This window comes from Emys orbicularis, chromosome 22 (assembly GCF_028017835.1).
Source record: "Emys orbicularis isolate rEmyOrb1 chromosome 22, rEmyOrb1.hap1, whole genome shotgun sequence".
NCBI classification, from domain to species: domain Eukaryota; kingdom Metazoa; phylum Chordata; order Testudines; family Emydidae; genus Emys; species Emys orbicularis.
The window spans coordinates 22,323,219-22,335,883 of NC_088704.1; the positions used below are offsets into that span (position 1 = coordinate 22,323,219).

At 56.2% G+C, this 12,665-nt stretch overlaps 2 protein-coding genes across 2 annotated transcripts in view; both read left to right on the plus strand.

Moving 5' to 3' along the window:
- ESPN (espin) overlaps positions 1-9,520 on the plus strand; it is a 74,095-nt gene extending 64,575 nt beyond the window's left edge. Inside the window, exons 14-16 of the mRNA XM_065421383.1 lie at positions 8,982-9,061; positions 9,154-9,165; positions 9,373-9,520. Coding sequence (XP_065277455.1) covers positions 8,982-9,061; positions 9,154-9,165; positions 9,373-9,520 — 240 coding nt within the window. The remainder of the gene's footprint in view (positions 1-8,981; positions 9,062-9,153; positions 9,166-9,372) is intronic.
- LOC135893321 (espin-like protein) lies at positions 440-4,836 on the plus strand. Its single transcript, XM_065421115.1, has 3 exons — positions 440-481; positions 3,025-4,620; positions 4,666-4,836. The coding sequence occupies exons 1-3, from the start codon at positions 440-442 to the stop codon at positions 4,834-4,836; spliced, it is 1,809 nt and encodes a 602-aa protein (XP_065277187.1).
- Positions 9,521-12,665: the final 3,145 nt, after the last annotated feature.

The window sequence follows — 12,665 nt, forward strand, 5'->3', positions numbered from 1 at the left end:
GTTCCAGGCAGCAGCTCCTTGTGTTGATAACGCTGAACAGGCAGGAGTCATTACGCGTGCCCAGCTAGTAGCGTCGGGCGTCCAACAGAGCCTGCGACTTTATCTCAATGGCTACAGGAGAAGCAGACAGCCCAGCGTCTAACCCATAAACCCCCTGTTTAACCCCCGATTTCCCTTGGGCCAATAGGCAGGAGTTCAGAGTTTTTCACCTTCAGAAACACGTCTTGCGTTCTACTCAGCATTGCCCAGAAAGCGGCTACAGGTTGGCGCGCCAGCACGTCCACTCGCTTGGGGCGTTCGTCAGAGAGTGCTGGGGTCGGGGGAAGCGTGTCCGACTTGACGGCCTGGCTCCCCCACCCCCAGAAATGAGAGGGGAGGCTCCCACATGCTCTGCTGAGCGGCCCAAGGATTCCAGTTGGGTTCAGGTGCCCACGAAGGGATGGGTCATGCCATCCTGGCTCACAGCAGGGGGAACTGCTTGGTGAGTACATCAGTGAGGCTCCGTGCGACAGCGGGAGGCCAAGGTGCACTTGTGCAGCACGGTCTGTCTGTATCCATGCACACCCTGCTGTGCTAGGGCCCACGCAGCCACACTAGCACTCACGACTGACACACCCAGACAGGCCCCAGTCCTGCCAGGCAGCCAAGGTAGCCCTACAGCGGGAGGAAAGCTTTGTGATGCAAAACCTCCCCAGAGGCAAGCCAAGGCCACAAGTCATCCCAGAGTTCAGTCTTTGCTAAGCTGCTTCTTGAGTGCGGTTCCCCAAGGGCTGCAGAGACGGGATCCATGGAAGGCCAGGCTGGCTGGCATGTCCTGGAGAACCAGAGAGGGGCCATGTAGGAGCCACCCGCAGCTCAGGGCATGTTAGCATGAGGGACAGCCCCAAGCGGAAGGAACATGCAGTCTGGGTGACACCTTTGTCCAAGAGCAGAGGCAAGCAAGCGGCTGCTTTCAGCCCTGCAGAGATGCTTGCTCTAACGTCAGCCTGGGCTTGTTGTAGAAACCAAATGCAGAGCAAGGTGGGTAAACAGACTGGGCAGGGAGGCCAGGGGAAGCATCAAGGTCAAACCATATTTAAGACCTTTGCAGATGTGGTGGATTTTTCACAGCATCGTCTCCTGGTTTTCTCGTTAACATGGAAGGTGCTCGGGTACAATGGTGATGTGGTGGACACCGTTCCAGACCCTAAGAGAGACCCAGTCACAGAGTGGGTCTGTCTGGAGGAGTCCAGCTGGTACCATGAGCGGCAATATGCCTCCTGGCGAGATGAAAGAACCCTCCCCACAATCGAATTAACATCTGCATGGACAGACCCCTGGGGGGCTGGGCCCCTCCCTCCACTGCAGTGACGTTCCTGCCGAAATGTGGTGAGGATTTGTATCCCACAGCGTCTGTACTGACTCCCCCCGCCATGGCAACGCGTGCATTGCCTTGCTCCGTGTGGATTGTCTGAAGAGGGAGGCTGGGCGGAGATTTCTGAAGCTGACCAGACAATTGATCAGTGTCCCACACACGGCTCCCAGCCAGGTTAACGGGGGTTAGTGCAGCTAGTGGGCTTGGAAAAATCTCAGCCACGACTGATGCAGCAGGAAGCTTCTTATTAATTGAAAGGGCTCAGGGGAGGATAACCAGGACCAAGGCTCAGCCCCCAGCACTGCTGTAGGAGCTGCCACAGCATGCTGGGTAAGGGACAACAGCCACGCCAGCTGGACTCGGGAACAGAGTGAGCTCACGTCCGGGGCAGTAGCCAGAACGGTCTGCTAGCCTTTCCTGGCGGGCTCGGGCTGGTTGTGCCGTGGCTGCTCGGAGGCCTGTTCTGGCTGCCTTGGGAATTCGACGGGTCCTGCTCAGCAGTGATTTGTTTTGCTGAGAGTAAAACAAGGCTGACGGTCAAAGAGCCCGTGGTTCTAACGGGGAGCTGTCCTTCCTCCGCTCCCTGCTGCAATGGATCTCTGCAGTTCTGATGTCGGCTCCACTGGACTGGAGCCACCTACCCCTTGCAGGGCTCTTACGTCTGGGTAAATGGTCAGTTGTGGAGGATTAATTCTAAAGAAATCCGTAAGCCCCCATTAAAACCCTGCCACTGCGCAATCCCTTCAGCCAGGCCATCTCAGCGCTGTTAGAAAGTGACCCTAAAAGTCAGTGATTTGGGGGTGCAGAGGAATTACTGGCGCTCTCAGCTTGAAAAGTCTTTATTTCTCCAGTTGTTTTCTGGGCTTGGATTTTCTTTTAGACGCAGTTTGTTAGGGCCGAAGCCCAGTCCCCAATTATTTTCCTTCTGGACGTGCCTTGTTCACACGGAGGACTTGGCTTCCCTTCAGAAACGTTTGACCCGTTAAGATTTGTGTGTGTGCTGTGGAGAGTTCTGCATGAATAGAAGCATTCGGCATGAGTCTGAGCTCTTTGCAGTGTTCTGGTCAACTCTGAGATGCATTTAAACTGCAGTATTTAGCACACGTGGGGCTATCGACTATGAGCTACGCCTGTCACCTGAGCTGAAAGCTCCATCACGGGTCAGCTATTAACAGCTGGTAGAGGGTGCCCACTCCATCCAAACCAATGATCGCCCAGAGCTGCCATTTTCTACTTTAAAATGAGGACCCAGGGGAGGTTTATAAACAAAACCAAACCCCTCAACTCTCCCATTTCACACGGAGATGATACTGCAGGTTTAAATGTCTTACATGGTCATTCAGTGGTGTAATGAGTGAGCGGTTCCTGGAAGCATCTGCTGCTGTATCCTTCGATCAGGGACTAGCAACAACATATTCTTAGCAAAGTTCTCTCTCCAGCAGAGCGTGCGCGATGCAAACAGGCGCTCGCCTCCAGCCTCATTGCCTCACTCCATTGGCTTTGTTTCGTCTGCCTTTGTCTACACTCTCCTGCCCTCTCCTTGCGCTCAGTATTTCCAGCCTGCCCATTGCCATTACACCACTAAGGACATGTAAAGTCTAGAGCGTGTGCAGAGAAAGGACAATGTGGAGCTGTGTCCTGAGGGAGATGTTTTTTCCCCCCTGCCTTAGCTTGGGACCGGGAGTTACTACAATCATGAAGGCTGGAGGTATTCCCATGCACACAATGGCATTCTGGGACCCTTCGGGCAGCTGATGACTGAGGAGGACATAATCCGCATTGAGAAGCAAATCGAGAGCCTCCAAGTGATGCACAAAGTTCAGAAGGTGGAGACGGAGCTGGAACAGCTAGAGCATGAAATGCAGCAGCTCCTGCCGCTCTCTGCCGCCTTGGCAAAGGAGCATTTCACGGCAAACCCCAAGCGCATGCAAGGCCGAGCCGATGACCTCCCGGCCTGGTGCAGCAAGATCTCCACTCTCCTAAAGAGCATGGCCATCCTCCTGGCTATGCTTGGGGGCAAGGCGGTCAACCTGGCAGACATGGTGAGCCCCGACACGTCCGAGCACACGGGCCAGGCCGCGAGCACCTCGCCCGAGGCAGCACCACTAAAAGAGGGCCCTGCTAACATCGGGAGATCACAGTCCTTCAGCTGCACTCGGGAGGAGGTGGAGAAGGAGATCATGCAATGTGGTGTGTCGGTGAAGAACCTGAAGGCCAATTATGAGTTGCACACGCTGTGCCAGCTGCCGGAGGCTGTGTCCAGCAGGGTGTACAAGCGGAAGAGGTCCCTGCCTGTGGGAACCATGCCATATAGCTACGGCCGAGAGCCCATCCTGGAGGAGGATTATATAACGAGCGGTGATCTGTTCAGTGCGCTAAGCGAAGATGCTGCAGCGGATGGCATCGAGCCACCCAGTATGCTAGAGCATGCTCACTTGCCCTACTGCGAAACAGGGCCCCGGCCTTCCAGGGATACAGAGGCACAAAGTGCGGCCACGGAGCCTTTCGGGGAGGCCCTGTTCAGCCCCGACCACCTGACCAGAAGCCTCCCTGTGCAGACGGAGCTGAGCTGCGTGCAGGATTACATCGACATGCGGAAGGAGCGGATCGTCTACCTCTTCCTGGAGCACTGGAAGAAGTGGACGTTCACCGAGTCGGTTAGCCACGCTCGCCCCAAGAGGAAAATGGGTCTCGCCGAAACGCTCGACTCAGAGTTCAGCAAGGAGCCCAAGGCATATAGCAGCGCCCCAGTCCCCATGGCGACCGGGAAGAAACCCAGCGAGGATGACCGGCTCTTGTACTTCATGAAGCAAAGGCAGGTGGTGGGGAAGCTGATCACCCACTGGAGAAGCATCATCAGCCAGGTCCCGACACGGCAGATCCGCCGTCTGAGCCGCACCAACATGTTGTACTGGCCCGAGCACTTCCTGCCGCACGTCTGTGGCTCCCCAGTGGAGTACGACAGCCTGACGCTGGACCTCTTCATGCTGGGCTACTTCCAGCTCCTGGAGATGAGCATGAGCCGCGAGGAGAGGAAGTTTCGGCACCTTCTGTGCTACGAGATGTTTGACCGGCTGGGCAGCCACAGCTGGGAGCTCATCCGCCAGTTCCACAAGGTGGTGATGGAGGAGATCGAGGCCGGGAAGCGGGACTGGCTGGATGGCTTTGAAGATCTCAAACAGGAGTTCTTTGGGGACAGCCTGGAGCCAGAGCAAGCGGCCGCAGTGGAAACAGAGGTCCCAGCAGGAACCCAGCCTCCACAGCTGGTCCATCAGGAATCCTGCCAGAGCTTAGTCAGTGATGTCCCACAGCCCGCTCCAGCGCCCGATGAACTGGGCCTAGCCCCTGCCCCTAAGAGTAGGGAGAGCTCCATCCAGCTGGTCTCCGAGCTAGGCGAGTTCAGTAATGAGGACATTTGTCGCTATATAGACCGTAGCTTCTCCTTCTGGAAAGAGAAGGAGGCAGAGATGTTTGATATCTGAGCTCTCCCCAAGCAGTGCCCAGCACACGCTGTGTTAGAAGCAGGCGGGGGCATCCACACCCTCGCCCCACATGGCTCACAAGTCACAGGGAAAGGCGATCGCATCCTCTTTGAGGCGGGATGTTGGTCCATCTCATAGAGGGAATTGCTGGCTGAGAAGCAGCTCCAGGGACAGCAGGGGACAATCAAACGTGCGCCGGCACCAGAGTACTTGACAAGGGCTGCTTTGGCTCAGTGAATTACTTGAGGGACCCGTTGTATTTCCAAGATGAACTGAGCTCCGACAGCTGCCTGAGCCCAAGACAAGCCTTTGGGGAGAGACCTGTAACCATTTTATATGATGCCTAGGTGAAGAACTCTAAAACAGAAAAAAGAAGCACATATTCCCCGGCTGCACCCAGTACAGGATTCTACTGTGCAGACTAGGGACTCTGAATAGAAACAAGTTAGGGTTCATGTAAGTAGCGTCAGAGGGGCCCCAATCCTGCAATCATTATTCAGGCAGGACTCCCATGGGCTTCAGCACTCCAGTGACCTCAATGGCAGTTTGGTTTGCATAAGGACGGCAGGATTAGTCCCAGAGTCTGCGGTGTTTTGTTGAATCCTGAATTCCCTCCATGGACAGTCTCAACAGAGTCCTCTTCTTTCTCAAGTAAAGCTTCTTGTGTAGCCGATGCTCCCTGCTGGCTGAACTGACCAGGGTGTGGCTGTAACCATGTGTCACATGAAGTTTTGGCTGGTTGCGGTTTTCTGTAGGAGGTGGTCCATGGATTTTCCTCTCGAGCAGTGTGTACATTTGCTGTAGTCCTGCATTAGCTGGAGGAAGAGCTAATCCCTGACAAATGTACAGTGACACAAGCTGTCTCCAGTTTTCTGCATTTTACAGACACTTCTTTAGCTAAATGGTTCCTGTAGCTGGGGAGCCAGTGATTTGGGAGTAGGAACTGGTATGAGCAGCTCCATCCTTCCTCTGGCGAGGTGGAGGAACACACCACAGTTGCTCTGGGTCCATACTGAGCACAGGCTGAGTGCTGTACTAATTGGTCTCACAGTGCATGGTTCTGCAACCAGATTAGCAATTCCGTAGCATGTTCAAGCCGTGTGGCGAATTCCCTTTGATGCTGTGTGCTTTCAAACTACAGACCACTGGGCCCACGCTGTTCTCTGAGGATTCCCAAGTCTGTTGCTTGCCCTAGTGGAATGTGCATGGCTTGGAATGGAGATAGGACCAGAGTGTTTATTGTATAGACATTTGGAAATGAGGTTTGCTTTACAATGGGGGGAGGGGGTGTGTGTGCGCACTTTGCATCTTCCCTAACACTGCTTGTGACGATGAAGGAATAAAGCTCTCTGCTCTCAGAAGGGAGTGTCGAGGCTGTTTCAGTGGGATTTGGTGCCCTCGACACCTTGCTCTGGGGCACTGGCTGTTCCAAGTCCAGTGTCCTGCAAACACCCAAGGAATAGGGCCAGTAAGCTCTTACCAGATGCATATTTGACCTGGTGAATGTGGCCTGAAGCCCAGTGCCCAGCCTGGCTCCTGCAGCATCAAAACAGTCAACTTTAAAGAACGAAAAAGGTGGGGGGTGTAGCTGTAGGTGTGCCAAGCCCGCACCCCTGCCCTTTCCCAGCAGCTGGAAAGCCCTGCAGGCCGGCGGTCTTGTACTGCCTCACGTCTGCTAACTGGGGGTTGGAGCTCCCGCCCAGGGAGTAGCCCTGAGGGTTCACGCTTCCATGGGCCAGTAATCAAGCTAGACAGCAGGGAGGAGAGATCCAAGCATGGTGTGTGGGGAAACTTCCATCTGGCACGCCCCGTGGGCCCGATCCTGCTGCCAGTGGTTTTGGTGGTGGCAGGGTTGGGCCCCGTCTCATGGAGACACACAGATGAAATCAGAACCAGCCTGAATGCTGCCCCCAGCTCTGAGCATGCAGGGCTCTAACTCCATCACAGGCACATTTCACGGCCTGGTCTATTGCCAAGCCTGGTTCCAAAACCCGTTGTGACACGAGAGGGGCTGTTTTCCCAGCATCCCCAGCACAAGCCAGGAATTACCTAACACGCTCGCTCCCATGGGACGCGCCGACCAAGAGGGGCTGACAGACTCTCAGGGGCTTAGCTAGCCCGTGAGAGTCGCTCTCCGTAACCAAACCAGGCGTTAGACGGCAGCAGAGCCATGCTACTGAGGGTCCCGCCAGGTCACAGCCCCAACACTGCCCGGGAAGCAGGGGCTAGTGCAGGCCAGAGCTCACGGCCTCTTCTCCCACGGCTGCACATGAAAGCGGAGGCACGCGGTGGCGAGGGACGGGTCCTGCATGCACCTCTTTACAAAGCTAGAGAACCGGCTCCTCAGAAACCATCAAGCAACCTGGGAAAGGGGGAGTTACGGGAAGGTTTGCTCACGCCACAGGTGCTGCCTCTGCTGTGTGGCGCTGTTGATTAATCAGGACACGTAACCTAACCTGGACGTCCCACGTGGCGTTAGTGCTGCCCAAGAGCTCTGGGGTAGCCTGCGTTGCTGTCAGACTGTCCCAGAGCCGTTGGTCAAGCCGTCTGCTGTAGCCAAATGTGCCTGGTCCCACACCAGACCTGATTCATTCTTTCAGTCTTAGGGGAGTGGTTGGCTTGGGGGGATCAGTGATCGGCTGCAGGGATATAGGCCTCTGCCCCCCACACTAGGTCCCATCTGGTCGCCCATCGTTAGCGCTTGGCTGAAGACTGAGGCGTAAGAGCCAGGATCCCATCCTGTGGAGTTACTCTGCGATCATACTGCTGGGATGGAGAGCAGGCCTGGCCCGTCCCGTTCAAATCTAGCTCTGGAAGTAAAGGCTGAGAGACAGTCCTGTTGGCTGTCGCTTTGGTGGCCCGGGGGAGGCTGGTGTTTTTAATCCCCTTCCCTCATCAAACACTAAAATAGCATCCCCTGGGCTAGCACTAACGGGCAAAGCCACCAACTGCCCAGAGGGAGGATGCTGAACTAACCTCTCCCCTCTCGAAGGGGCTGTCCAGGGCAGGGTGCGGCAGAGTGCTGGGGACAGCACAGGGGACCTTGCACTGGCTACTGCCTATGCTGGACCAGTTTGGTCATGGCCATGCGTGAGCTCCCTGCCAAGCAGTGCTGAGATCAGCCATCAGCCGGCCTGCAGCAATCTTCCACCGCTCTTCCTCTGGCGTCTGGCTCACGTTCACTGAGTCACACAACCTGTCCCCTGCCGTGGTCCCGAGAGATGCCCCCGGCTGTGCCTGAGAACTGTCCTAGCAAGCTGGACGGAGGGGCTGCGGACACACAGCTCATGCAGCAATGGAGAGCGCGTGGGGAACACTGGCGGGATTAGTTGCGAAAAGGCCCATGTGGCGTGCCCAGCCCGCAGAGCCCGGTGTGTAGCGAGCCAGAAGCAGGGCATGCGTCTGCCCCTCCATGCGGTGCCATTTCTACTTTGCTCTTAGGCAGGCCCTAGGCAGGGCGGTGCCAGTACAAACAACCCTCTGGTGGCCGCGGAGCCCATGCCCCGCTCAGCGCGAAGTCTCCTTCAGCACAAGTGGAGCATTGAGCTCCTGCCCCTTGTATAACGGCCCTGCTAAGCTCTGGCCAGCCCAGGGTACCAGGAGCTACCCAAGTGTCCCTCCTCGCCAGCCAAGCCGCTCAGCTTAGGAATGTTCTGCTGACTTTTGGCCAGGTGGGGGTGCGCGTGTTAGCGGGGCCTGGCCCCCCCCAGAGCTGTCTGACTCTAGCCACAGCCACTCCCTGCTCAGGGCCTGCTGCGTCAGGGCAACGGCAGTGCCGTGCTCTCCATTGCACACCCTCCTTTCTGGGGGGCAACGGGCCGTTCTCTGTAACCTTCCATGTGTCCTCAGGGTTCTCCCCTGCCCTTGGCAACGGTGGCACCTCTGCCTTTCCCTGCAGCCTCTTGGGTCAAAACTCCCCCAGACGCCACATGGCCACCTGAGAGCCACGGAATTCCCCCTCCCCCTTTGGCAGCCCTGCCCGATCGACCGGCCGTCTCCCCTCTTCGCTGCTTGGGCTGGTCCAGCTCCATAGAGCTGGCCTAGGTGAGACGCATCCTCCAGCCTAGCTCTCCTGTTCCTGCTGCCCTCCCCTCCAGCTCTGCAGGGGCTCACGGGCCTCCCTAATGCCTTTTACTGTCTTACAGGAGAAGGAAGAAGAAGCTCGCTTGGCCACCATGCCAGCCTGGAGGCGAGAGATCCTGCGGAAGAAGATGGAAGAGGAAAGGTGAGTTGTCCCTGAGCTGGGCCATGACGGTGGCTGCTCGATAGCTGTGCCGCTGGGAGCTAATTGTATTTTCTTTCTCCTTGTTTTCACAGAGAGCAAAAACGGTGAGTCCTGCTTCTCCATTTACTTCTCAAGTAGCCTAAGAACCCAGTCCGTTCACTCCTGGCCAGGCCTCTGTACCCCGGCAGGGCCAGACGAAGCAGGCTTGTGTGCTTTGCTTTGCTTATACCCTCACTCCACACCGACCAGTTCAGTGTCAGGTGCCTGAGCTTTGCAACCAACATCCCCATGTTTGTTTTGTTTCTAAACAGAAAAGAGCAAGAAAAATTGAAGCGCGAAGAGGAGGCGAAGGAGAAAGCGCAGTCAGAAAAGCTAAGGACTCTTGGGTACGATGAAACAAAACTAGCCCCCTGGCAAAGGCAAATTATTCTCAAGAAAGGGGATATAGCAAAGCATTAGGCGCTCAATATTCCCGCTCTCCTCTTGGGAATTTAAGAACTTTCTTCCTTAACGTGAGCTGTTCGGTAGGTCAAGGAGGGGCCAGCTGCTCTTTCCCACTGCAGACACTACCAGCTGAAAAGTCATTTACTACTTAATGGCCTAGCTAGTGTCCATCCCTCTAATGAAATAAATGCAACAAGTGTAACCACTAACATCACAGAGAACGCTGTCCCTGTCTAGCAACGCCCTGGTGGTCCGCATCCATAAACAACTTAGCTTGAAAGAGTTTTAGGGCATGGGAAAGGTTTTCAAAAGTGGAACTCACAAGTGAAACTAAGTCAGTGAGTAGCTGTGTATGGGATCAAAAGAAACTCCTCCGTGACTGTAAATATGGTTGACTCTGTAGACGGTTCTGTTCCACATAAAACCTTCCCTCCACCTTAATACTGAACAGCATTCCTTTAAGTGTCTCCTTGCCCAGCCTTTCCACTCCCTGTCAGTCATTTGTTTACCATAAACTATACTTTTACCAGGAATAGTGGAGATCCTACAAGGCTATGCAGACAAGCTGAATGTGGGTTTATGAATGTTGTGTATATAGAGAGTCAGTTGCTACTAGTATCTGTTCCGTTGGTGCCCTGTAGATGCTGGCATATAGACCATGCTTGGGTGTCATTTTCATTTTGCAAAATGGACATTTTAAAAGAAAATTTATGGTTAAAAACAGTTCTGTGCCCCTGTCGGGCTGATGCGAGCCGTTTCTTCAGCTGCCATATTACGTCTAGCCCCTGCTCCTGCATTGGCACCATTGCCATTAGAGCGGGGGGGGGGTCGTTCTGTTTTCTATACGTTTTTGTCACGTGTTTCCTGGAGCTTCTAGAGGGAGATTTTCAGCTTGTTTCTGACCTAGAACTTCTATGTCTTCACCAATAAAACACTAACCACCTCCAGGCGTTTCCTGTTCCTTTCTGTGGTCCCCCCTCACCCCTACACACAAGGAGCTCTGTCCACTCGGCCCCGGGCCCTGCTCCCCGAGCGCCTGCCGGGTGTGCACTGGGTGCCCTGTGTGCTTAACACCAGCCCCCAGCTGGCTGGACCTCGCTCCCGGTGCCAGAGCATCAGTGCAGGCAGTGTGCCCTCCCCACCGCCCTGGGGCCCTGCGCCTGGGACAGCCTCTCCCCCTGCTGGGAAGGGGGGAGGCCTGTTGTGAAGCCCTGGGGGCTCCCCTGCATCCATGCTGGGCCTGCCTGGGCGCTGCCCTCTGCGGTCTCAGAGCATGGCAAAGACGCAGTCGCAGGCTAAAGCCGTGGGCAAGAGGCTGTAGAGGGTGGCCAGGAAATTGCTTCTCCCACCTCACTCCAAGGCTTCCTGGCTGGGCCCAGCTCTCCTCCAGCCACCGCCTCCCCGACATCCACTCTGCTGGCCCCTGCCCAACCCTCCCTCCCCACCACAGGGCTCTGGCCCCTTCCCAAACCCTCCCTCCCCCACCACTGGGATCTGCCCCCCTCCTCCCTTCCCCCCACTCCTCTGGCTTTCCAGGCCCATGCCAACCAAACCTCACCCCCCCCCCCCCAACACTCACTGTGGGTCCGGGCCCTGCCTTCTGTCGCGGAGTGTGGGGGACTCAGGGCCCTGCACCCCCGGCTTCCTGCGATTCACCATGATCTCAGCCAGCCAGTAAAGCAGAAGGTTTATTTAGATGACAGGAACACAGTCCAAGACAGGTCTTGCAGGCACAGACAACAGGATCCCCCTCAGTTAGGTCCATCTTGGGGTCCCCGGGCGCCCCAGCCCCCTTGGGAGGTCAGAGCCCTGTCTGCTTCCCAGCCATATCACCAGCCAGCTCCTCCAGACCCTCCCTTCAGCGACCCCTCCCACAGCCCTTTGTTCAGTTTCCCGGGCAAAGGTGTTACCTAGCCTCTAACCCCTTCCTGGGTTCTCATGTTACATGCTCAGGTATTCTCCGTGGGTCAGTCTCCCGTCCCCCAATGCAGACTATCCCAGCCACACTCCCCTGTCAGCATTCAAAGCCCACAGTAAGAACAGTCACAGTTCGTCACACCTTCCAAGCCCTGGGCTCCAGTCAGTGGGTCTGTGCTTCGTCTGGCACCCTGGGCAGGGTGGGGAGCCCCCGCTAGCTGGTAACCCTGCAGCCAGCCTGAGCGTGGGTGCCAGCCCTGTAAAGCCACGGGGACTTTCCATGCCCAATGCGGGGCTGGCTGAGCAGCCTGCCCAGTGAGTCACAGTCTGTCACGGCCCCTGCCGGATGGGCATTGCCTTCTTTTCAGGAAGAAGGCACCAGACATCCATTAATTAAATTAAATTAAATTAAATAAATAATACCCTTCCCCCTCCAGTCCCCGGGCCTGGGCAGCTTCCAGCGGGTCACTTCCAGGCCCAAGGTGAGCACACAGGGCCCGAGCTGCAGGGATGCCCACCCTTACTCCACCCGGGGAAAGCACACACCAGCAAACCAGACCAGAGCCGGGCGGGCGGGGGGGGGGGGGGGGGGGGAGTCAGCTCTGCTTTCAATTTGGTCACATCCAAGACTTAAGTCAGCCCCCAATATTCATTCCATGGCGAGGGTAGGAACAAGCAGCCGGGGCAGGACTCTTCCAGGCCTGCTCCTTCTCCAGGGAATTGCCTGGGCACAGGACACCCCCTGACAGCTTCTGCCCAGTTCCTTGATTTTACCTCCTGTTGATGTGGATTTGCTTTGGCTATGAACGTGCAGTGCTGGGTGCAGAGTCCCAGCGCCAGCCTGCTCCCAACGGACTGGACAATGCCTCTTCAGAACAACAGACCTGCAAAGGCCGATCCCACCAGCTGTAAAACAGGTGTTATCTAAATACAGACTCTGGGAGAGGCGACAAGGGCCAGGACTTTGCTCTGCTACACACACAACCTCGAGTCAGCTCCCACGGGGGTACCCGACCTTCTGGTTCCAATTGCATCTGCCCCTGCCACGGACTCCTTCCAGCAGGCACCCTCCTTTCCCTCCCGTCCTGTGGCAGGGCAGCTGGGCCCTTTGCATTCCTGCCTCTATCCAAAAGCCAAGCGAGGGAGAGAGAGCAGGACCTAGGCAACCCCAGGAAGTGGGTTTGAATTGCCCTGAGCCAGCTTGCTAAATTCATTAAGAGCAGCCCAGAGCTGAGTCTAGTTC